Source organism: Polypterus senegalus, chromosome 5, assembly GCF_016835505.1.
Source record: "Polypterus senegalus isolate Bchr_013 chromosome 5, ASM1683550v1, whole genome shotgun sequence".
NCBI lineage: Eukaryota > Metazoa > Chordata > Cladistia > Polypteriformes > Polypteridae > Polypterus > Polypterus senegalus.
This window is the reverse complement of record NC_053158.1, coordinates 128,493,926-128,516,676: the sequence shown is the minus strand read 5'-3', so window position 1 is coordinate 128,516,676 and position 22,751 is coordinate 128,493,926. Positions and strand designations below refer to the sequence as shown.

At 37.6% G+C, this 22,751-nt stretch overlaps 1 protein-coding gene across 3 annotated transcripts in view; it reads right to left on the bottom strand.

Moving 5' to 3' along the window:
- Positions 1-22,751, bottom strand: part of pign (phosphatidylinositol glycan anchor biosynthesis, class N) — a 283,091-nt gene that overhangs the window by 155,586 nt on the left and 104,754 nt on the right. For 2 of the 3 annotated variants that reach the window (XM_039753344.1, XM_039753343.1), the window contains exons 10-12: positions 11,787-11,879; positions 7,726-7,781; positions 1-19 (exon numbers count right to left, since the gene is read on the bottom strand). The exon at positions 1-19 is cut by the window's left edge and continues 60 nt beyond it. In XM_039753344.1, coding sequence (XP_039609278.1) covers positions 1-19; positions 7,726-7,781; positions 11,787-11,879 — 168 coding nt within the window. The remainder of the gene's footprint in view (positions 20-7,725; positions 7,782-11,786; positions 11,880-22,751) is intronic. The other variant, XM_039753345.1, reaches the window with a different exon arrangement.

Below are 22,751 nucleotides of genomic sequence, written 5' to 3'. Positions count from 1 at the left end.
TTTCGATTCAGGAAGAAGCCTACAAAAAAAAAAGTATGGTGAGTATACTATTAAACCTAATTTCATACTTCATATATTAAAAAGAGACCGAACTGCTTAAAAAAATGACATGTCAGTAACAGCATTTTTAATTAAAAACTCCAAAACTGTAAATATCATATACAAAATTGTCATTTGATATAGATTACATATTCAGTTTTACAGCTGTCAAGATGATGTAATAAGCTGTACAAATAAATTAATAAAAACATAATTATGAAATGCACATTGTATACATTTCAATTTAACATTTCACACCTCACATATAATGGCCACCTGCATAACGTGTTTAGCAGTGTGTATAACAGATTGTTGTGGTGCCTGTATTCATTAATGCACAGAGATGTTTGGCGGTTTTCAAATAAAGCTCACACTTAGTCTTCCAAGGTTTACATGATATGCAAGTACTGCACTTCATGGAACTGTCTCAATCATAGGCCAGACAACGTCAACTTGAAGAAAGGCTCATGGCCAGATGGGTTGAAGCAGGCCAAAAGTAGAAATGTATGATAATATAGTCACAAGTATAAACACAATGAAATTTTATTTAAGCGCTACCTGCAGGATAAAGAGAACCTGTCTTCAGTTAATTATTTAACTACATTTGGAGTCTACCTAGATAAATGACAACTTTAATCTTTCAGTCTCTATACTTTTTTTGCATTTACATTTAGTTGACATCAAGACATTCAACAGGTGGGACAGGTTCAGCACTTGTATTCTGCATATATCCACTTACTCCCATGCTTCCTGTTGTCAAAGTCATCCCTTTCGCACCTTGTACTGATGTGTCTCCACTGAGCACACAATAGTCTATAGTCTTTGCTCAACTACTGGGGATTAAGAGACACAAATGTCGTCACATACCCACTTCTGGTTTCTTTAGTTTACTCTGTTCAGTTAAATTTTCCAATCATCTAATGTATGCCTTATGGAGCCCAACAGTATTCAGCTTTATCTCCAGCTGCAGTGAAAATCAATTATAGCCAACAGCAATACTAAAGTACAAATAAGCCATCAACTTGCAAATTATATAGATATTGCATTGTACAGTAGTGACAAAAAGGCACAACAAACTAGCCTCTCCTCTTGTACAGTATATGGCATAGAAATAAGCCATATGAAGATTTTCATGCTCAAAACTCACAATATTTAACTAAGAATTAAACAACATATAAAATAAGAACTTGGACTGCAAATTTAAGTTAAACCAACAGACATCTGAGTAAACAGCCAGCAATTACAAATCCTGGACCTTTTCATTTTATTTAAACAAACTTTTAAACTCTGGTCTCTTTAATTCCATTTTAGACACACTCATATTTTAACTGTTACAGATTGATTTTAAATTCTGTACCTTTACTGAGTTGAACATTGTATATTTTAGATCATTCCTTTAGAATCTTAAAAAAATAGATTGTTACAAATACTTCTTGTAATTTATTAAACCTGGGGTAAATAGGATCTGAATGGACAAACAGCATGAGAAAAGCAAATATTTATTGATAATGTTGTAATCAATTGTTAATTTGATGTGAAATTAGGCCTTTAAGTTTGGGATGCATGTTGAGCACAAGAGATTAGGCAGAGCAGAGCAGGACAGAGTAGCACAAGGAGAACAACAAAAGAGGAACATAAAATAAATTGGCAAGACCTCTGCGGACTGAACAACAATCTGAAGCAACTCTGTGTCCAGACTTGAAAAGACTCATCTTCCATCACCTTTATTTTCGGCATCAGTATTTTTAATAAGACTCTTTTTCAAACACATTTCCTAATTTTGCTTCCAATGGTTTTACTGTGTTTTTATTAAATTTTGCTTTATAATAATACTGATTTCATACCATTTGATTGGGTTAAGGTACAGAGGTGGAATACTGATATAATAAAACTCATGGGACCATAAAAATATTTCGTTATAATGGAAATTTTGTTATAATGAATATGGGGAAAAGATGTATACTATTGTGATCGGGGTTGCCATCTCTAATGGCAGCAGTGCAAAGACCGCTCCGCAGCTGCTTTGCTGCATCTGGTAAATAGTTCCAAGGGCAAAGTAATTGGTTGTCCTCTGCAGGATCAGGCTGACTGCATGACATGCTTGTTGTACATTTAACAATAGGCTTTGAAATGATCTTCCTTGCACGTTCTGGTCTCTTCTCCAGACCATGTCTACCACAGCGGTGATTCCAAGCCACTGTTCTTCTAATCTGAAGATGGCACCTAAAGCAGGATGACTGCCCATGTCGTGGCTCCTAACAGCTTCTATTTTGAATGAAGTCATGAGATTATAACTGCCTTTTCTATACAGCAGGGGTCTCCAACCTTTTCCCTCTGAGAGCTCCTTTTACAAAATGAAAATGGCCGAGAGCTACTCATGTTTTCTAATGTTTATTCTCATAGCTTATTTGGTGTCCACAACTCACACTTTGCATTAAAACATCACAAAAAATATTTAATTCACCTGTAAGTGCATTTTGTATGTCTGTGTGTATTTTCTAGTGCATCTCACACTATTGAATTAAAACATGAATGCTGCCAAAACAAAACAATGCAATTACAAATACACAGATATTACTTATTCATTTGTCATTTGGTTACATGTCACTGTTTCACTTCACAAGAGTATTCACATGTCCAGTTACATATGTGATGTGTTTTTAAGTCAGTCGGATGACTGGCACTGCATGGAGTCAACAAGAGAGGTGTATGGTGGAGTGTAGCCAATTAGGTTCACTCTTATGGAGTCATTTAAATTATCTTTCAGTCTTGTTCTGAACTTTGATTTCGTGACATTCATGACATAAAAGGCAGACTCACAGTGGTATGTAGGCCCAAACAAAGCAGACATTTTCATAGCTGCTTCGTGAAGATTCTTATAGTTATCTGGCTCTACTACGCTCCAGAAATGCTGAGAATGCTGTTGAGAGTTTAACTGCACATTATTTTGAAGATTTACTAATATATAAAATCCAATGTCTCTCTGTCTGTATATCTGTACGCTTTTCACAAGAGAACTGCTTAACAGATTTAGATCAGTTTTTTTCCTATAATTTGCTTGAACATTCCGGTTAATTTTGTGACTTTTCTCATTTCACTATGTATCACAGTTCGCTTGCGGTACCGATTTATTTTTAACTCGGCTTACCTAGCAAACGAGAGAACAATTGAATTCAACTTTGTTTGATATTTAAAATAAAGTGTTACTTAGATCTTGATGAGTTTAAGTCTGGATATTCTCTTAACACTAGAATTACCAGAGCCTACGAAAAAACTCGTAGATCTGGCCCACATTAAATCCCATCGCACCTCTCCGTCAGTGTCTTTTGTCCTGTAAATGTGCCGATAAAGACAAGCAGCAAGCAGCCTACTATTCCATCCCCCACCACTGTAGAACGGCCACAAAGTTCTACCTGTTCCAGCCTTGATTATCTGGGAGTGAAGTGCTGGAGCGTTAGAGTGGAAATAATAAGATTGTTATTTGGAACACATGAATTTCATGTGTGTTCCGTTTCTACAATAATCTGTGTAAACACATTGTTAAAACAGAAACATTTTTCATATTTTAGTAGTAAATGACAAAATGTTGATCCTGCAAGTTGTTTTACCATTGTGTCTGCATCAATTGATAATAATGTCTATGCCAGTGCTTCTCAACCCGTGTGCCGGGTGTCAGAACATAAAAAAATTTGATTTGAACTGAAAATAATAATACCAGCTACACCTCAAGACTAAATTCATGTTACCTGTGTGCTTTAATACAGTCCAGCGTGCATCCTATTTCAACTGCAGTCTGACGGATTAATAAATATTAGCTCTAATTTACTTACTTGCCACAGGGTAAGTGACGTTGCTTCCTGTTGTCTGTTTGTTTTTTTTTTTTTTTTTGCGCCGAAAATGGCCGACTGTAGTGAAAGTCGTAAACGTAAAAACAACAGCAGCATCAACGACCTCAATGAAAATGATAATGTGGGGAGCAGTAAAGTTGCAAAAACAAAAACACAATTAAATTGTTAATTTGAGTAGTTACATATCAGAGTGAAGGGGTGCAGTTAGCTGAAAAGATTTCACTAAAGGTGCCATGTTTTGGGAGAGGTTGGGAAGCACTGGTCTTTACTATTATCAACACATATGCTCCTAATTCTAATCAACTTAAATTTCTCTCTAAACTTTGGAAGAAGATTGATTTGGTTAAGATGGGATCTTTAATTTGGCGTGGTGATTTTAAGATAGTAGTATATTATACACTAGACTCCACAGGTGCGTGTTCCAGAAAATCCCCCAACTTATCTAAATGTTTTACTTAATGAATCGTTGATGCATGGAGGTGTCAGCATTCAGGTGAAAAAAGACTTTACCTTTTAATCAATGTTCCATGCTGCTTACTCTCATATGGATATGTTTTTGGTTGATAAATGGAACTTACAGAAAGTGAAACCCTCTAATATTGGCACCATAACCTGGTTGGAGCAGACCTCTAGTTTACCTAATAACAGGCCTTGGAAACATAATTATTTACTTAATTATCCTAAGACTTTTTAATAGATTAAACACTCTTAAAAAATTCTCTCAGTTCAGTTTCGAGCAGTGCAACATTATGGTGTGCACACTTTTAATAAAGCCATTTCAAATGTACAATTTCTTAAAGAAATGCTGGAAGCAATTATGGTCACTGTCCCCAAACCGGGCAAACCACCTTCATCTTCTGCAAATTTTCATTCTATTTCTTTGCTAAATTCTGATGGGAAAATCTATGCTAAAATTATTGCCTCAAGATTAGCTTTGACTCTGCCCTCTATAATTATAATTGAGCAAGTTGGTTTTATATATGGGAGACAAGCACCAGACAGCACAAGACGTTTTATTAATGTTACTGAATATGTTGAATCTAAATCTATCCCCATTGTTTTATTAGCTCTTGATGCAGAAAAGCATTTGATCGTGTTCATTGGCTATATTTATTTGAAGTCTTTAGTAAATTTAATCTGAAAGAACCCATCTGTAAGGCTATTGTCATATTCAGAACCTTCAACTATAGTTTTTACAGAGGAGTTGTCAACCCCCTTCCACATTTCAAATGGGACTAGTCAAGGTGGCCCCCTCTCACCTTTAATATTTGGTCTCATTATGGAACCCATTTCCTAAGCACATATATTCTAATCAGGAGATTCTGGGTGTTCACATTGGACCTGCAGGACATAAAGTTGGACTTTATGCAGATGTACTAATTGCATTAAAAATACTTTCAAGTCCCTGGGATCATTTCAAGTAGTTATGACAGCTTACATTTTTAATTGGAAAAAGAAAAGATAAAGATGAAATTGAAAATGCTGCTTAGTAAACAATATATTTTTTTAAATGATTTGCTCTGTGTTTATTATTTGTTGCTGTGTGTCATACAGCATAAGTTTTGGTAGGGAAAAAGTACTAAATTATTAAAATGGTAATCCATATTTTATAATTACACCTCAATAATTACAAATGTCTAATCGGTACACTGAAGAATAAAAACACACTTGTATAAATATTGTAAATGTAAATTTTAACAGCAAAAAGCTGCAGTGCAATTAATGATTTAAAATGATTAAAACATATAAGTGCATGCATATTTACATTTAAGCAGTGTTTAATTGCCAATATCAATTTACCAAATTGTGTGAGAATATGTTGTTGTTGTTATAGAAATGGAGAAAGCTACTGTTTTTAAGTAACCCTTGCTTCAGATACATTACAGAAAAAAAAACTAAGCAATATGATGGTTTGTAATTATGAGAAGAATTTTACTTTCTTTTATGACATTTGTATTATGGATAATTATGATTTTGTACATATTTTAATTAGTTAAAGTATGTATTTTAAGGAAATTTTATTTATTTTAGTGTTCTATGGACACTGAACAATAAGACAACAGAATTTAATTTTGTTGAAAAAATGGAACAGTTGACACGTGTGGCCTACATTATGATTATAAAAATAAACATTAATATAAGACATAAAACTTTTATTTTCTTTGGTTATGTGGGAGATTAGTGTTAAAGACTTTTTAAAGGGATAAAGAAAAGAAAATCAGAATTTGGCGGATCAAGCAACATGAAATTGGTAAATTGGTATCAGCCTGAGTGGAGCATCTCTAATGGAACTAGAAAGCAGCGTGTGCAAATTTTGATGGAGCTGCATTGATGATGAGTGTGAAAACAGGAGTAACTGAGAGATTGAAACTGTGGATATCCCACATCATAACAATCCACTGTGTGTCACATAAATTAGAACTAGCAGTACTGGATAGTGTGAAATATTGCAAGTACCTGGTCAAGTTTGAAGATACCCTGAAAACCATCCTTAAAATGTACTAGTATTCTCCACAGAAGCAAATAAATAGAATTGAGTGAAATAAGTGAACTGCTTAATGAGCAAGTGGCTTATTTCAGTGGCCTGAAAAGCACATGGGGGCTGCAAAACAGGCTGAGATGTGTAAAGACCGTGGAAAAAAATTACACTCCCACTGTTGTGCAAATGGAGAATATGGTAGGCAGAGGTAAATCAGATAATGCTATCAAAGTGTGTGAGTGTGAGTGTGGTGGAGTAGATGAAGACCAAGAAATTTGTTCACTTCCTACATTTCATATTGGACTACAGTACCATATTATGCAAGAGCAATACTGATTTTCAGTATGACAACTTAAACATCACGCAAACAAACTAGTCAGTGGAGAGCACCACATCCCAATTACTCAGACTGAGAACAAAACCAGGAGAATGCCAGAAGGTTTGGAAACAAAGTTCACAGTGAAAGACGATGCTAGCATGTGGTGCTATGGAACTCAGCTCACAATATAGCAACAAAGAGCTTGAAGAAGTGAGAGCACTGAGAAAGACACCCTTGGTGCAGAGATTCAGAAGATTGACAATGCAGTTACGTACATGGACAGCAGATTTTAAAATCTAATTTAAAAGCCTGTCTTTTGTTTCAAAGTTTTTAACCTTTTCACTCTTCCCTGCCCCAGAGAAGAACTGGGAAATTATGGGGATGAACAGGTGGATTATCTTGTCACACATTTTGCTGGTTTGCTATATGTAGAAGAGACAGAAAATTCCACAAGAATGGACAGAACTAAAAATGTGGCTTTCAAAGCAACAGGTTATCAAGCTAGACTACTTGTACAGCGATCTTCTCACTGAGAATCCAGAGAACCTCTTTAATATCTTGTTACAAGTTTCAATTTAGTTAGAACCGAATGCATATTTATGTTGATTGATGCTGATGATTGCTACTTGATTGCTGAATAATTTATGGATGATTGTTGCTATTTGTGTTTGGAAAATAAATAATTGTGTTTGATTTTTAAACTATATCTAATTTTATACATTAAGAAATTGTCTTTTTTATTTGGGCTAGTTAAATTCTCCTACCTGAAGGGCTTTGAGGGATTTTGAAATTTTGCAAACCCTACACATGTAATGTCAGGCACAAGTAAGAAAGAGTACTATATAAAAGCAGAACATTTAATTTGTTCTACAATAAAAAGCTATATTTTCATAGAGTTGTAAATCCATTTTTAAGGATGGGAAAGATAACACTGTACATGCACTAGTGCCTGATAATTATTCTAATTATTTTCCTTATGTGTTATTAATACTATGTATTGAAAACTAATAGCCCTGTTACATCAACATAAAACAACTTACTTGAATGGGGAGAATAAGACTGATAAGGTAGTTTTCTGTTTTTGTGCCATCTTAACCTAAAGAAAAACAATAACATATTAATATTTGATCTTAAGTGATAAAGCAGAATTAATAATGAAGAAATGTAAATGTTAATGCTATGGAGAAGACATTTTCATACAATGTTAACAGAGTGTACAGAATAGTCTTGGCACTACAATGATATTTTTGTTGCACTAAAGTAATATCTATATGTGTAAGTATGATTTCTGGTAGCACGGCTTTATATAGCGAGGAGGGTTACTTGCAACTTTTTACAGCAATGTTTAATTGTAAAGTTTTGTTGTACACAAGTGTATAGCTTTCCCTCTTCTACCACAATGTAAACACAACCAGCATCTTGAAAAAGAATATTCCAGTAAATAGATGATTTAAGTGGTTTGATATGTTATGTTAATGTATGGTCTTTTTCCAGTGTACACAATAGCGTATTCTCAAATTTTGTTTTTAGACCTATTTTAGACCCCAACAATAAGTTTCTCATTCTAAAACCATCAGTTTCAACTTCAGGATTAATTTGAGCTGCACCGTGTCTTTTATGGCAAAAGTCTTCAACTTTTTTTTTTTTTGCACCAAGGACCGGTTTTATGTAAGACAATTTTCCACAGACTGGCCTTTGCATGTGCATAACAAATACAATACACTCTAACACAGAATCAGTGGGAATCCTAATCTTGTTTCCCTGCAGTTAGACAGTCCCATCTCAGGTAGTGATGGAAGACTGCAACACCCAAAATGTGTTCCTTACGTCCAGTCTGCTCTGTAATTTTGTTTTGGCTCCTGTCATTACAGAAAACCCCACTTCACAAAATATAATGTTGGAAACAGAAACAGGATTTACAGTGATTTTGTGACGATCTCTAGAGATGTTTGTTTTTTTACTCATTTTATTTAGGGTTAGCTTGTGGGCTTTATTTATCAGGATTCAAAATTGTGACAGAGACAAGTGTGGGAAAGAGGTGCGGACAGAAATGGTGAGGAAATTGTTGAATGTTAAATGGTCACAATTATCAACAGTTTATTGTACACCACAAACAAACCAATCTGCACGCACATCCAAACTTTATTTAATGCCGTTCCTCCAACTTCCTTAACTATAGTGGCTGTCAAGGTACTTAAACAACAGAACATAGTTACTGTTCTACATCCTCCCTCCTTAGCTTTGTTCCTTATTTCAAAATACATGGACAGGTTTGCTTTAATGTTTTCTTTAGAAATAAGAAATAAACAAGAAACAAACATTATATCAATAGTGCAACAGAGCCTGTCAGATTGAGAAGTATAAATGCTTGTATGCTTGCGTCTTTGTCTGAATGTGCAGCCGCTATGAAAATATCATATTTGCGTTCAAACACACATTAAATTCACCGCAACACTGCCATCAATCACAAGAGGTTCAGGTCTTTAAAATCCTTCTGCAATGCTGTCAATGTATATTCAATTACCTTGTGCAATTCACCTGCTCTTCGCACTTCAATGGAGGCTTAGTTACTGATGACTTATGATACCATGTTGAATGACAAGTAGTCACAGATATTGAAAGGTATCAACAGTTAATTGTACATCACAAACAAATCAATCTCTACACATATCCAAAAATTATAAAAAATATCTGCTTCCTTAACTACAGTGGTTGCATAAGGTAACATAAGCAACAGAACATAGTCACTGTTGTACAGAGATGATCTGGTCATTTTTCAAAATAAAGAACCCTGCAGACTACGATTGTCAATAAAATGGGAGTAAAAAATAAAGTTCACTCTTTCTGTGTAGCCCAGTACTAAATGATCCACGGCCCAGTGGTTGGGGACCACTGCTCTATGTGATCTATGTATATACCAACATTAAAATTTGTCCTTTTTGGACCATTAGGATAAAGATTAGGCCTTAAAAAAGCATTTTCATACTCTGCAGTGTTTGGGCTAATAGTAAGAAGCATTTTCACAACCTCCAGTATACCTGTCAGCAGCCCACTGTACATATTGGTTAATGGCGAGCATCATATTTTTATGAGATTCCTCTCATGCCCTTTCTGTGACTGATTAAGGCAACATAAGTCTTAAATGGAGCATATCCATTTGATTTTCAAAGGTTAATATTTTTCTCCGGTTAAAAACCTTAAACTCTGTGACTGAAGCCCTGTAAGTTGAAAAAAACGTCTGCTGCATCAGTATAAATTTTTGTTTCAAGTTGTACATTTCATAAAGTGACACAGAACTCTATCAGCATTTGTTAAATCTGGCCGGCTAACTATTACAGTAAACAGTATATTGTTACTGGGCTTTCTCACCTTTCAATCATACAATTAGTTTTGCCTGAAAGTAAAGGACCACTTATATATGCGGTTTCTAGATGTTCTCTGCATACAGTACAGTATATTCTCCGACTTGGCAGTAATGCTGTTCCATACCAGCAGTTATCACTAGTTTGAAGAATATCCTCTGTATATAATATTCCAAAAATATTTTCTGTTTATTTTTGTAATAATGCTGCTTGCAATTATGATCCCTTTCACTTGTAACTGGTATTGAAGTGGCAGTGGAACATTTTGCCTTGTGTTCTCCTCTTTTTATTTTTTTTTAATGCATAACAAACTATGTGTTCATTTCTACCTTATTAAATATAACAACGAGAAGATGCGATTAACTTTTGGCATTATTGCCTTCTCTGTCACAGTTGCTTTAAAGGTAAAGCTACTGTTTATCTTGCTTGCTTTATAGACATGCAGCACAGTTTCACTATATTGCTCACTAGTGGGCAATAAAAGCAACTAGTCGTCTTTAAAAGTGACATCCAAGCTAAGATAAAACACAAAGAACAGGGTCTTGTTTTTGATTAGGAAAATATTGCATGAACCAAACATCCACAATATCTGGTAAACTACCAGGCTTTATGTGTTGGTAGTTTGGTTTGTCCGGAATTAAAAACTGGTCATCCTAGGTATCTGGACAAATAATTTGTCCACCCCTGTACTCAAAATATACGGAGAATATGAGGTTAGCTTTTCAATATTATGGTTAATACTAACAACTAATTATGTGATTTAGGTGAGGCCTGCCCATTACAAATGTAAGTTATGTTGGCCCTTATTTTCAGAGTGAAATTGTTAGAACATTCCTAAGGACACAGCATTCCAGGTTAAAATATAAATGTTGTAATGGAACCAGGGGAGTCAGCAAGGCCCAAACATGAACACACACAGAGTCCCGGGTTCAAATAGAGGTGTATTTATTACATAACAATACTCAAAAATCACTAACTTTCTCACAATATTCTCTCTCACCACTGCTCTGCACTCCTCCAGTTGAGTGCTGCCTCTCTTCCTCCCAGCTCTGACTCCCCTGGATAAGGAAGTGCAGTCCCTTCTACTACGGCCCCTGGAGTACTTCCGGTGTCAGGATGATGCCCAATGGGAGTACTTCTGGGTTACATGGAAGCCTATTATAACAGGGAGCTTGCCTCCTTGCAGCGCCACCCAGTGACCCCAGCAGGGCTTCCCGCAGGTGGCAAGCTAGGTGCCTCAAAATTAGTGTGTGAGAAGCAGGCTTTATAGTAATGCACTCAAAACAGGTACCGCTGGGAAAGAGAGTTTCAGACACACAAGTATACTGAGGTAAGGCATACGAGAAACTCTGAAGGTACACATATGTCAAGAGATATCAAATATTTTTAAATGTATTTTATTAAAGCTAGTAAAATGAAAGTTCACTCATTATATATTCAGTGCTATACAGGTTCAACATAATAAGGAAATTACAATGTAAATGGTAACTTTACAGTCAGTTTATTCTGATGACTGAAGTATCTTAAAAATGTGATTTTACTTTACTGTTTATGCATCAGTATTATATTAAAACAATACAAAGATTTTGATCTTTTATGCAGTATGTTCAATTTCAGGACACAAAAAATTGATATATACATGATTATTAAACTAGGGAATAAAAAAGGGGCAAACTAAGACAAATTTTACCATCTACCTAAAAAAGCTTATATCTAAAATATAAAAAAATAAGTGTTACCTTATACTGTTCTAGGATCTGGAGAGCATTTGAATACATACTTTCTGCTTTGAAGAGATCTGTATTATTCAAAAATTCAAGAGGTAATAGTCCCTGTAATACATAAATTAACAGGTATGTTCATTAAGTTCTATGAAGTAAAACTATAACAAAAGAATAGTTATATTCTCCTAAAAGATTGTGTGTACTGTACTAACATCATTTAACCCATAAAATTTTCTTTACAAACGGGACAGCATGGTAATCATCAGTGTGTTGCTGAAAAATATAGTGTATTCAACTATTTAAAATTTAATCAGAGCATTATTAAACAGTAGTACTATTCAATTATCCATTCATTTTCAAACCCACTTATCCTGAGCAGGGTCAAATGGCAGCTGAAACCTATTCCGAAAACCACTGCCTATAAAAGCAAGAACAACCTCTGGACAGTACACCAGTTCATCGCAGTGTGAACACACACAGCTTACCCAAAAACACACATTAGTGCCAGTTTAGCAATGCGATTCGGATATCCTGAATGTCTTTGGACTGGGAGAGGAAACCCATGCACACATGGAGAGGACATAGAAACTCCATGCAGGGTTTACTCAGGATATGAACTCCGGTCTCCTTGTTCTGAGGCAACAGTGCCAACATTATGCCACTGTGCCACCCAGTCATAGTCATATGTACATTAAATACAACAATAATCAATGACACAGTGATATACAGATTAAGGTAAGTACAACTACATACTACACTACTATGGTGTATGAATAATGTAAGGCTCTGACTCTCCCTATATTTTTTGAGTTAGTAGTTATTTTGTTGGGTAATTTCAAATTAATTTATTCAGTACAGCCTTGCAAAAAATTCATATAGTCGACAAGTACTTCTGGATATCAGATGTCAATTCACAGCCAGTGCATTTGACATTTTTCAGCTCCCATATGAGATCTTATTTAGAACCGGCAGGATGCACCACACTACCATAGCACTTTTTTCAACAGGAAGTGTACATCGAGACAAAAATATAGCGGTTATAACATGGAGGACTTAGAGCTAGATTAAAGCTGAACTCTTATCAAGCCTTACACCCTAGCATTTTCCTTGCTAATATACAATGTCTGGCAAATAAAATGGATAAGCTGCGACTTGGGATCACATCTCAAAAAAGGATTCTGTATTGCATAAATATATTTACAGAAACATGGCTTAACAACAGCATTGCCAATAGCATAACTGAGCTAGAGGGCCCTGATGAATTTAGGATGACAAAGAACTCTGGTAAGACGAAATAGAGGCTGTGCACCTATATACGTAAATAAACCTTGTTTTATAGACACAGCTATTATTGACAGTCAATGTTGTGCAAATCTGGAATACCTAATGATTAGACACAGGCTTTTTCATCTTTCAAAAGAGATAACTTCTGTTATTGTAACTGCAGTGTATACTCCCCCAGACGGTAATACAATGTTAGAATGGAAACATCTGCATGTTGCTATCAGCAAGCAACAGGATGCTCATCCTGAAAAAAAAACTTTTGTTTCAGTGGATTTTAATCACTCCAATCTGAAATCTTTATTGCCCAAATATTACCAAAATGTCTCCTGCAAAAAAAAGAAGAGACTGAGTCTTTGACCATGTCTATTCAAACATTGCCATGGTTTACAAGACTCTACCTCTTCCCCATCTGGGGCAGTCTGACCACCTATCAGTTTCTTATTAAGCATGTGAAACCTTCAGTGAAGACAGTCAAAATGTGGTCGGAGAAGACGGACTCCAACACAGATATAAGTATATTCAAGCTAACTTGGATTCTTATACAGACTTTAATACATATACAGTACAGATAAACATTTCCAATCAAAAGCCGTAGAGTATAGAAATAGAGTAGAATAGTTCTGCCTACTGCTAAAGGATTATAGATCGAGGTATACTTTTTATACAATTCTGATCCCTGCCACATGTGGCAAGATATCCAGACTATTACGGATTATAAAGTCAGTCAGTCATTGTCCAACCCGCTATATCCTAACACTGGGTCACGGGGGTCTGCTGGAACCAATCCCAGCCAGCAATGCAGGGTGCGTGCGCGTGCACACACACAAACACACACACAGCAAGCACACAATAGGGACAATTTAGGATCACCAATGCACCTAACCTGCATGTCTTTGGACTGTGGGAGGAAAACGGAGCACTCGGAGGAAACCCACGCAGACACAGGGAGAACATGCAAACTCTACGCAGGGAGGACCCGGGAAGCGAACTCAGATCTCCTTACTGCAAGGCAGCTGCGCTACTACTGCGCCACCGTGCTGCCTATGGATTATAAAGGTAATAGTGCAATTTCTTCATCTAGCCATGTATTCCTTCCTGATGAGCTAAACAAATTTTATGCTGGCTTTGACTGTGATAACAATATAATACCAATCAAAGCTGAGCCACCCCATCAGATTCAGCCACTCATGCTCTCCATGAGTGATGTTTGTTCTGCGCAGTATTTCCCATTCATCCATTCTGCACATGGAGACTAAATCGTTTCATCGTACGCATTGGTACAGTACATTGATGAAAAGGCTCTTTGCTGCTCCAAATCAAAAATCACTGTGTCTGTACCACAGCAATCTGCTATAATGGTTTTGAACGATTTCCACCCTGTTGCACTCATTCCCATTATAATGAAAGGTTGGTCCTGGCCCACCTTAAACTTGTTTACCTACAACAAGTAGGCCTTATTAGTAAGAGTGATGAGCTCAACTACAGAAAGAAGGTTCAAAACTTTGCAATATCGTGCTCCAATTATAACCTGACCCTGAAAATTATGAAAACCTAGGAACTTATTGTAGACTACAGGAAATCCAAAGGCTGCAGGCACACCCCTATTTACATCAATGGGACTGCAGTTGAGGGTGTCCCAAGCTTTAAGTTCCTAGGTGATGACATTGCTGGGGATTTTTCTTGGGATCTGTAGCACTTCCATAATAAATCAGACGACACTGCAGTTTCTCCACTTTAAAAGAAGACTGAGAAAAGCCCATCTGTCTGCTCAGATTTTGGTTAATTTATAACGCTGAACAAGACACATAAGTTGAAATGTCAAGACTGGGCCAAGAAATATCTGAAGACAGATTTTTCAAAGGTTTTATGGACTGATGAGATGAGAGTGACTTTTTTTTTTTTTTATTAATTTTATTACAAACCATACAAAGCAATCAAGTTTTTACAAAAAGAAGAATTGAGTTAAGATCCCCACCCTTGAGAGAGAGAGCAAGCCAAACGGCGTAAAATTTAAGGCTTGTAAACATACCTAAATTAATAAATTCTCTGTGCTTTAAAAACTTATTTTAAAATATTACTGATTAGATCCTGCCATGTTTTGAAAAAAGTCTGCACAGATCCTCTAACTGAGTATTTGATTTTTTCCAATTTCAAATAATATAACACATCGGTTTCCCACTGACTTAAAAGAGGAGAGTTTGGGTTCTTCCAGTTTATCAGAATAAGTCTGCGTGCCAACAGTTTAGTGAATGCAATCACAATTTGTTTGTCCTTCTCCACTTTAAGCCCCTCTGGAAGAAACCCAAACACAGCTGTTAATGGGTTAGGAGGGATTGTGAGTCCAAGGCTGTCTGAAAGGTAATTAAAAATTTTTGTCCAGAATAATGTTAATTTGGTGCAGGCCCAGAACATGTGACCCAGTGAGGCTGAGACTTGGCTGCAACGTTCGCAGGTTGGATCATGCCCTGGAAACATTTTGGAGAGTTTTAGTCGAGACAGATGTGCTCGATATATAATTTTGAGTTGTATAATTGTATGCTTTGCGCATATGGAGCTCGAGTGAATTCTCTGCATTGCTACTTTCCACTCCTTTTCTGATATATTAATTGTGAGATCTTTTTCCCAGTGTCCCCTTGGATATTTGAAAGGAAGGGATTGTAAAATGATTTTATATATTTATTCCAGCGTTGATGAGGGTGCAAGATGAGGAAAATCTGGAAGGTTCTGTTTAACAAAGTTCCTGATTTAAAGATAGTGAAAGAAATGTGTAGCTGGAATGTTAAATTTGGAATGTAATTGTTCATAGGATGCAAAGACGTTGTCTATATAAAGATCTCTAAGCAAGTTAATTCCAAATTTTTTCCAGATATTAAAAACTGCATATGTTTGCGATGGTTGAAAGAAATGGTTCTCTTGCAGGGGTGCCACAGATAGAAGCTTCTCTGTCTTAAAATGCTTTCTTTCTACATTGGTTCCAGATTTTAAGTGAGTGGAGCACAATTGGGTTATTAGTGTATTGCCGATAACGTGTGTTTATTGGAGCGCAGAGCAAGGAATACAAAGAAGTACTGCAGGATTTTACTTCTACTGCGGTCCAAGCCTGTGTATGTTCTTCTATTTGTGTCCAGGTTCTTATCGCCTGTATATTTGCCGCCCAGTAATACAACTTGAAGTTAGGTAGAGCCATGCCGCCTTCTGCCTTTTGTCTTTGTAGGGTCGCTCTTTTGATGCGTGGATGTTTTGAATTCCAAATAAATGAGGTTATTGTTGAATCTAATTGCTTAAAAGAATGATTTGGTCTCGTCCGATGCGAGAGATGGACGTCTGAAGTGGAGCTCCGCTAGCAGTGGTGCTATTTTTCATTTTATTTGCTTATTATTCTGAGATATCCTGTATTTATTCAACCCGAGAGGGACTGCTACAGTATATGTAAGCACATATAAACATGGCCAACAAGAAGGGGGGTTCGAAAGAATCGAAAACTAAAGCTACATCCAAGCTGCGATCAGCAAGCCCCAGTTCAAGATATGGCCTATCAGAGACAGACCTGGATCAGATGGGCGAAAGCACAGACTCCTGGGGACCACGGTCCGCTACAATCACATTTTAGAATAAGCATTTTAATTAAGGAAGTGGATTCTCTCCCCGATTTTTTTTAGTTCTATTTATTTTTATTCATATTTTTAATACTACTAAAGTTTTACTCTGCTGATCTAGCTCTCTTTCTCATGGGTGGGGGTCGATTTGTTTCAAACCTAGTTTTGTTAAACTTGGCTTGCATATATGGAATATTATCTGATTTTAATAAAATTAATAAAATGTTATATAAAAAACAGTAATTCTAAAGCATCATACATAAACAGCATATGTCACTGTCTTCCAGAATGAAGCATTCTCAGTGTGCATATTACATTGGCTCATTGAAAAAGATAATTAATTTTGTTTTTTTTTTGGTCTAAAATAACTAGGATACCCTCTTCTTCATCTAAAGATACCACTACAATAATTAAATATGGGCAAATTAAACAGTGGATAGTAAAAGTTTTAGAAACCTTTTTTACTTATTCCTTGCTATACATATTGTAAGCAAAGTTGCAAAAGACTTACATGTGCTTATCCTTCTCAGTGATGGTGGATACTCTTATTTAAAAACAAAAATGCTCTAATACGAAAGAACTATATTACAAACTAATAAAGTTATTTGGAATCATATTATATGGGGTTGCTGATTGTTAACATAAGACAAATTAGAGAGGAGAGTGAATCATTCATGATGTCCTCCAGTTAAGTTTCCAGACAGAATTTGTGACTGTCTAAAGTGAATTAAAAGAATGAAAAGAATTCTCAGACGAGCAAAAAAGTGCATCTTAGAGCTCACTAAGCTGGAAACTATTAGGGTTTCAAGATGGACGGATTAAATTGTTGATCGACATTAAATTTTTGTAGAACTAAACTCATCGAGCTAAGGGACAGTAATTACAAATCAAGTCTTCACATCATAGGGATAAAAATAAGGTTGGGTTGGGACTCCAGAACTGGTTCTAAATTTCAAAGAACTGGGAAATTGAATAGATGATTGAATTACGTCTTAAAAAACAGGCTACATTTACATCTAGCTTTATGAATTAACCAAAAAGTAAACTTCAACTAAAACATTTATGTAAACATATTTATTAGAATAGAGTTAGAGAATATGACAACGTGGTGGACATTTTAAGTAATGTTACATGTGAGTTGGAAATTAACACAGAATTGTAGGCATTCCACACAAATGTATTAATTCCTTAAATTCAGATTTTTAATGCACTAAATTCATGCACGGATTTATTTGGTAAGCATCCTTTCTTGATTGTTGCAAGGATATTCAACATTGTTTTTAATCACTGTTTATATTTGTACACTATTTGTTACTTACTTTTTTGGAAAACAAGATGTATGTGGCGAAGTTCACACATCTAAAATAAATCCTGAATTTTTTTATTGTTTACGTTTCGTTAAGCTTGAATGCACATATAGGATGTCAATGCATGTTACATTTGCACTACGGAATTCGTCAATTTGATCAAAGCAGTGCAAGCATGCTGCTGGAGTCTAAGAAACCGTCAGAACGCAATGCCCCAAGTTTAAACATTATCTTAAAAGAAACTCAAATAAACTTTCTTACAGTGAAGGATAAAACAGACTGAAGTATATTCTTGTACTAAAATCAAAACACAAATTCTGGAAATTGACTGGGATTGTTTAGTTAATTTGTACTCAGTTTCGCTCCTTTTCATTTGAGAAACTGCTGCAAATTTGTGGATGCATTGTGACAAATGACTGTATTGGCCTAACTCGTAGCATTAAACCTGAATCTGAAAATCAGCGACATACACACAAAAGTTTGAACAGTATTCATGGATTAGCCAAGAAAATCGGCTGTAGCATGGTAAAACGATTACATATCAGAGCTGGCCTTTTCGTATTTGTGTGTGCAGGCCTCCTGTTATCCCTTGTTTGAGGGGTTTCTCCACTGATGGAGATACCATATGCCCAGAGCGGTCAGGCATACTACCAGAGAAACTTGACATGATGATTTTTCTTAACAAGAATTGTTGACTTTTTTTGTTGCATACACACTCACACTTTTTACTTTGTGTATTTAGGTTAAAGAAATATTAATTATTTTGTAAATATTTAATTTTGAAACAACCCATTTTTGATTTACTGCTTCACATAAGCTTTGCTTTAGTGGACTGAGACTAGAGACTTTTGTTTTTGAAACATTTTGACCATTTTTTTTTACCACATTAGATTTGGAATCAAGAATAGATAAGAACCAGATTTGATAAGCAGAATTAAAATTAGATTTGTAATCAACAAAATCTAAACATTACCCAAGCTTAGCTAAAAGAAAATGTTGAATACCCAAACACCAATGAATTTCTTAAGAGATTTTGGTCTGAAATGCTCTCAGCATTGTCGGATTTCAGTCCAGTTGTGGGGCAAAGTCATAATGTCACCACTAATAATGGCTCATCTCAGCCATGACCCTTAATGTTGAAGTTCCTTAACTACCTCATGAACTCAACTGACAAATTGTTCTTCAAGAAGTAAATGTGGGAAGAGTGTAGTAATAAAATAATTTAATTCTTTGCTATAAAACCATAGATAAGAAATCATAGACAACAAAAATAAATTTTGCTAGGAACAACCTCAGTTCAATGATCGACTTTGTGGTTGTGTTGTCAGACTTGCGGCCACATGTCTTGGATACTCGGGTGAAGAGAGGGACGGAGCTGTCAACTGATCACCACCTGGTGGTGAGTAGGCTTCGATGGTGGGGGAGGATGCCGGTCAGGCCTGGTAGGCCCAAACATGTTGTGAGGGTCTGCTGGCAGAGTCCCCTGTCAGAAGTAGCTTTAACTCCCACCTCCAGCAGAACTTCGACCACGTCCCGAGGGAGGTGGGGGTCATTGAGTCCGAATGAGCCTCTATTGTTGAGGCAGCTGACCAGAGCTGTGGCCGTAAGGTGGTCGGTGCCTGTCGTGGCGGCAATCCCCGAACCCATTGGTGGACACCGGTGGTGAGGGATGCTGTCAAGCTGAAGAAGGAGTCCTACCGGACCCTTTTGTCCCGTGGGACTCTGGAGATAGCTAATAGGTACCGGCAGGCCAAACGGAATGCAGCTTCATTGGTTGCTGAGGGAAAAACTCGGGCATGGGAGGCCATGCAGACTTTCGGACGGCTTCGAGGAGATTCTGGCCCACCGTCCGACGTCTCAGGAGGGGGAAGCAGTGCAGTATCAACACTGTATAGGGTAGGGATGGTGCGCTGCTGACCTCGACTCGGACGTTGTGGGTCAGTGGGGGGAGTACTTTGAAGACCTCCTCAATCCCACTAACGTGCCTTCCAATGAGGAAGCAGAGCCTGGGGACTCGGAGGTGGGCTCCCCCATCTCTGGGACTGAGGTCACCGAGGTGGTCAAAAAACTCCTTGGTGGCAGGGCCCCGGGGGTGGAAGAGATACGTCTGGAGTTACTCAAGGCTCTGGATGTTGTAGGACTGTCTTGGTTGACACGTCTCTGCAACATCGCATGGACATCGGGGATAGTTTCTCTGGATTGGCAGACCGGGGTGGTGGTCCCCCTCTTTCAGAAGGAGGACTGGAGGGTGTGTTTCAAATACAGAGGGATCACACTCCTCAGCATCCCTGGAAAAGTCTATTCGGGGGTTCTGGGGAGGAGGATAAGTCAGATAGTCAAACCCCGGATTCAGGAGGAACAGTGTGGTTTTCATCCTGGTCGCAGAACAGTGGACCAGCTCTACACCCTTAGCAGGGTCCTGGAAGGTGCATGCGAGCTTGCCCAACCAGTCTACATGTGTTTTGTGGACTTGGAAAAGGCGTTCAACCATGTCCCTCAGGGAATCCTGTGGGGGGTGCTGCGGGAGTATGGGGTTCCGGCCCCCGTGATAAGGGCTGTTCAGTCCCTGTACAACCAGTGTCACAGCTTGGTCCGCATTGCCGGCAGTACGTTGAAACCGTTTCCAGTGATAGTTGGACTCCGCCAGGGCTGTCCTTTTGTGGACAGAATTTCTAGGCACAGCCAGGACACGCTGGACACCTGGCTGGCCTGGGAACACCTCAGGATTCCCCCAGAAGAGCTAGAATAAGTGGCCGAGGAGTGGGAAGTCTGGGCATCTCTGCTCAAGCTGCTGCCCCTGCGACCTGACCTCGGATAAGCGGAAGAGGATGGATGGATGGACAACCTGTTTATCCAGTAAACACCATTTGAGCTTAGAAGTTTCCTGTAAGATGGCAATAGAATTTAACCCTTTGATGCAAGGAAACTATTTAATAGGGAGTATCGACCCGTTGATGTATCAATGTTTATACAAAGAGTCTCTTTCACAACTTCAGTAATGTGACAGCAATATAATTCTGTGTGATGTATAATAGCAGATAATAATGTACAGCATATCAAATTAAATAAAAAAAAAAAAATACTCTGTTTCTCTATAAAATGTCATCTCTTGAGAAAGGTGTTATAAGTAGGGCTAGACAGGGCAACAGTATACTGTACTGCTAGCCCCAAAACCACTTTGAAAACAGATATTTGTCCGAGTGGATGTTATAATCTCTTTGTTGAAAAGAATCTAAAGCTTCCTAATTTACTTTGATTTCTACACATATAAACAGCCTAATTTGCAATTTTAAGGCCAACACATATTCGTCTCTGCATTACCATTCACCTCAAACAGCAAAGTTGTGGTATTTGATGGCTCCAATTATGGAAAAAGAAAGGCAGCTGGGGACCCAGCCATTTCATTTGTACCCTGTCTAAGAATGGTTACTCTGATATTTAGAATTCTAGCAATCTTTTATCAGTCAGATTCAAGTTAATGGTACCCTACTTTCTTGAAAGTTGACTTCCTGTTTGCATCCCAGAATCCTCTGTGTTACAACATTTTCATCTGGGAAAGTGCTTTCCACCATTTACACTGGCTTGTTGCTTTATTTAGGAGGGCATGCACTGTCACTGCTACTGTTTATTTATTGTTTTGTACTGTTTTCCAAGTTATTTTTCTGTATTTGCTCCTGTATATCAGTTCAGATATTTCCAAGTTACCAATTCAAATGTAAGCTTTTAAATATATGTTATTACAGGAATGTGATGATGTGGGTCAACTCCATGCTCCCACTCTTGTTTGGGAGCCTCTTGGGAGCCGCATTTATTAAAATCCGAACAAAAGTGCTCCAAAAGTGCAGTGTATCCAAAGAAGTTCAATAAATAAATAATCAAAAAAAAAAAGGTGTTAAGTGGAGGTTCAAAATTAAACAAATACATAAATCAATTAAAAGTGAGGTAAAAAAAAAAACTCCCAGGCAGAAAACCATTCTTTAAAATCAAGTCACTGATGCTTCCCATTATATTGACATCTCCTCCTCTTATCTTGAATGGACCTTGCAAGAGGAGAAGACGCCAAACCGACAGGCACTACAAATCTTCCATGGGTCCAGGTTCCTGCCACTCTATGGCTGCAACAGGGCTTCACCCCAACCGAACCCAAGGCTCGAGTCCCCAAAGGCCATAAATGCTCAGCCTCTGACTCCCGCTGCCTTCCTGGTCTTCTGTGGGGAGTCGCCTGCACCAGCTGGGCACTCCAGCTTCTTAAATCACTCAGCTGGAGCAATCCTCTACAGCAGCCCCCTGTTCCCTTATGGGGCTCTCCACATAGCTACCCGTCTCTGCTCTCACTCTCTGGCTCTCTTGCACCAGCTCTCTCCTGTCTTCATGCCTGCTTTTTTTTCCTTTAACCGCCACTCTATTCTTGTCTCTCTCTATTCCTTGCACTCCCATATTATATGCTGGGGAGCGGCTGCAGGTGCGATTGCCTGAATGCTGCCCCAGGTTGATAATGAGCCAATCAGGCCAACTCCACGGGCCAGCATGGCAACACAAGGATGGCTGACAGCCTCGCACCAACTTAGAGAGGAGGCGTCTTCTCAGCAGATCGCTCAACCTACTCCACACCAGTGCGAGCACATCCATTATTTATTTAAAATTGGAAAAGTGCCATGAACCACACGTCACAAGAAATTAATCGCAATAGTGAAACTAAGGATTGGTGGGCTGTTGAGGGGACAGTATGCATGCCTTGTATATTTGGCAGACAGTCTGCTGTATTGAGGCTGCTCCTTGACTGTCTTGTGAGG